Consider the following 1,010-nt stretch of genomic DNA (forward strand, 5'->3'; position numbering starts at 1 on the left):
AATTAGTAGTTGACTGACTTGGTCAGAACCCAAAATTCTAAGCAGCTTTTCTTGATTAGCAAGGGCAATTCTGTCAATAAACCAATAACATCTGCTACCTTTTGAGGTTCTATAAATTGAAGTGGCCACTCACTTTCTTTAGCCTGGAGTAGCAGTCCCTCTCCCTGTCCTCTTCAATCTCCGATCACCAAAACTTTTCAAGTGACTTTCTTTTTTTCTTTGATCTCCTTGAATTATTCTACGAGAATTTAAGCTCCCCTTCTCTTCCGAAGAAAATGGGAAGTGTCAAGCATCAGAACTTTGAATCCAATTTTAGCCACTTCAGCCATCTCCACTCTCTCAAGCTAGCAACTAAGTTGTTAGCCCCAGTATGTTTCTTTTCTGTCATATTTTCTTATTCTTCTCTGCTTCCTTTCATATCCAACTTCATGCAATTCCCTAGCTTCAGTATTGACAAGAACTACGTGTTCCTCCTCTGCAATGGCATTCTAGTTTTAATTGTCAAGAACTCTGGTCTCAAAATCAGCGATTCTCATCTAGACAGCAGTGCCAACCTCTATGGAGAACAGAGCATGAAGAGCGGAGACAGTCGTCATAAACTGGTTGAGCTATCAGAGATCACGAAACCAGCATTGGTCGCAGAGGAAAAGGTCGTCGTGGAAGTGGAAGAAGTACGAGAAGATAAACTTGGAGGTCATGAGAACATTGTTGTTGATGAAGATGAAGAGGTAGAGGTAGAGGAAGAGGAAGTAATTGGGTTGCTTAGTACAGAGGAATTGAACAAGAAATGTGATGATTTTATAAGAAAGATGAGAAACGACATCAAATATGAAGCTCAACAACTTATCATGGTTCGATATTAATCATGGTTAAACATAAAAGAACCAAAGACTTCCTAGCTATATGATGCCTATGACTGGTCTGTTTTTCATTTTCTTTGCATAATTTCTCATCTCCCTAACTGTGATTTTCTCCGGAAATCTCCTGCTCGGCAGTCTTTAGTTTCCGGT

The 1,010-nt window shown here is 39.8% G+C and overlaps 1 protein-coding gene across 1 annotated transcript; it reads left to right on the plus strand.

The window, feature by feature from the left end:
• Positions 1–275: 275 nt before the first annotated feature.
• Positions 276–863, plus strand: LOC105115115 (uncharacterized). The gene has a single exon (XM_011011907.1). It carries the CDS (start codon positions 276–278, stop codon positions 861–863), a length of 588 nt encoding a protein of 195 aa, XP_011010209.1.
• Positions 864–1,010: the final 147 nt, after the last annotated feature.

This window comes from Populus euphratica, unplaced genomic scaffold (genome assembly GCF_000495115.2).
Source record: "Populus euphratica unplaced genomic scaffold, PopEup_1.0 scaffold641.1, whole genome shotgun sequence".
NCBI classification, from domain to species: domain Eukaryota; kingdom Viridiplantae; phylum Streptophyta; class Magnoliopsida; order Malpighiales; family Salicaceae; genus Populus; species Populus euphratica.

What these genes read in the sequence shown, in the direction of transcription:
- LOC105115115 (XM_011011907.1), top strand. Translation starts at nt 276, where the DNA reads ATGGGAAGTGTCAAGCATCAGAACTTTGAATCCAATTTTAGCCACTTC.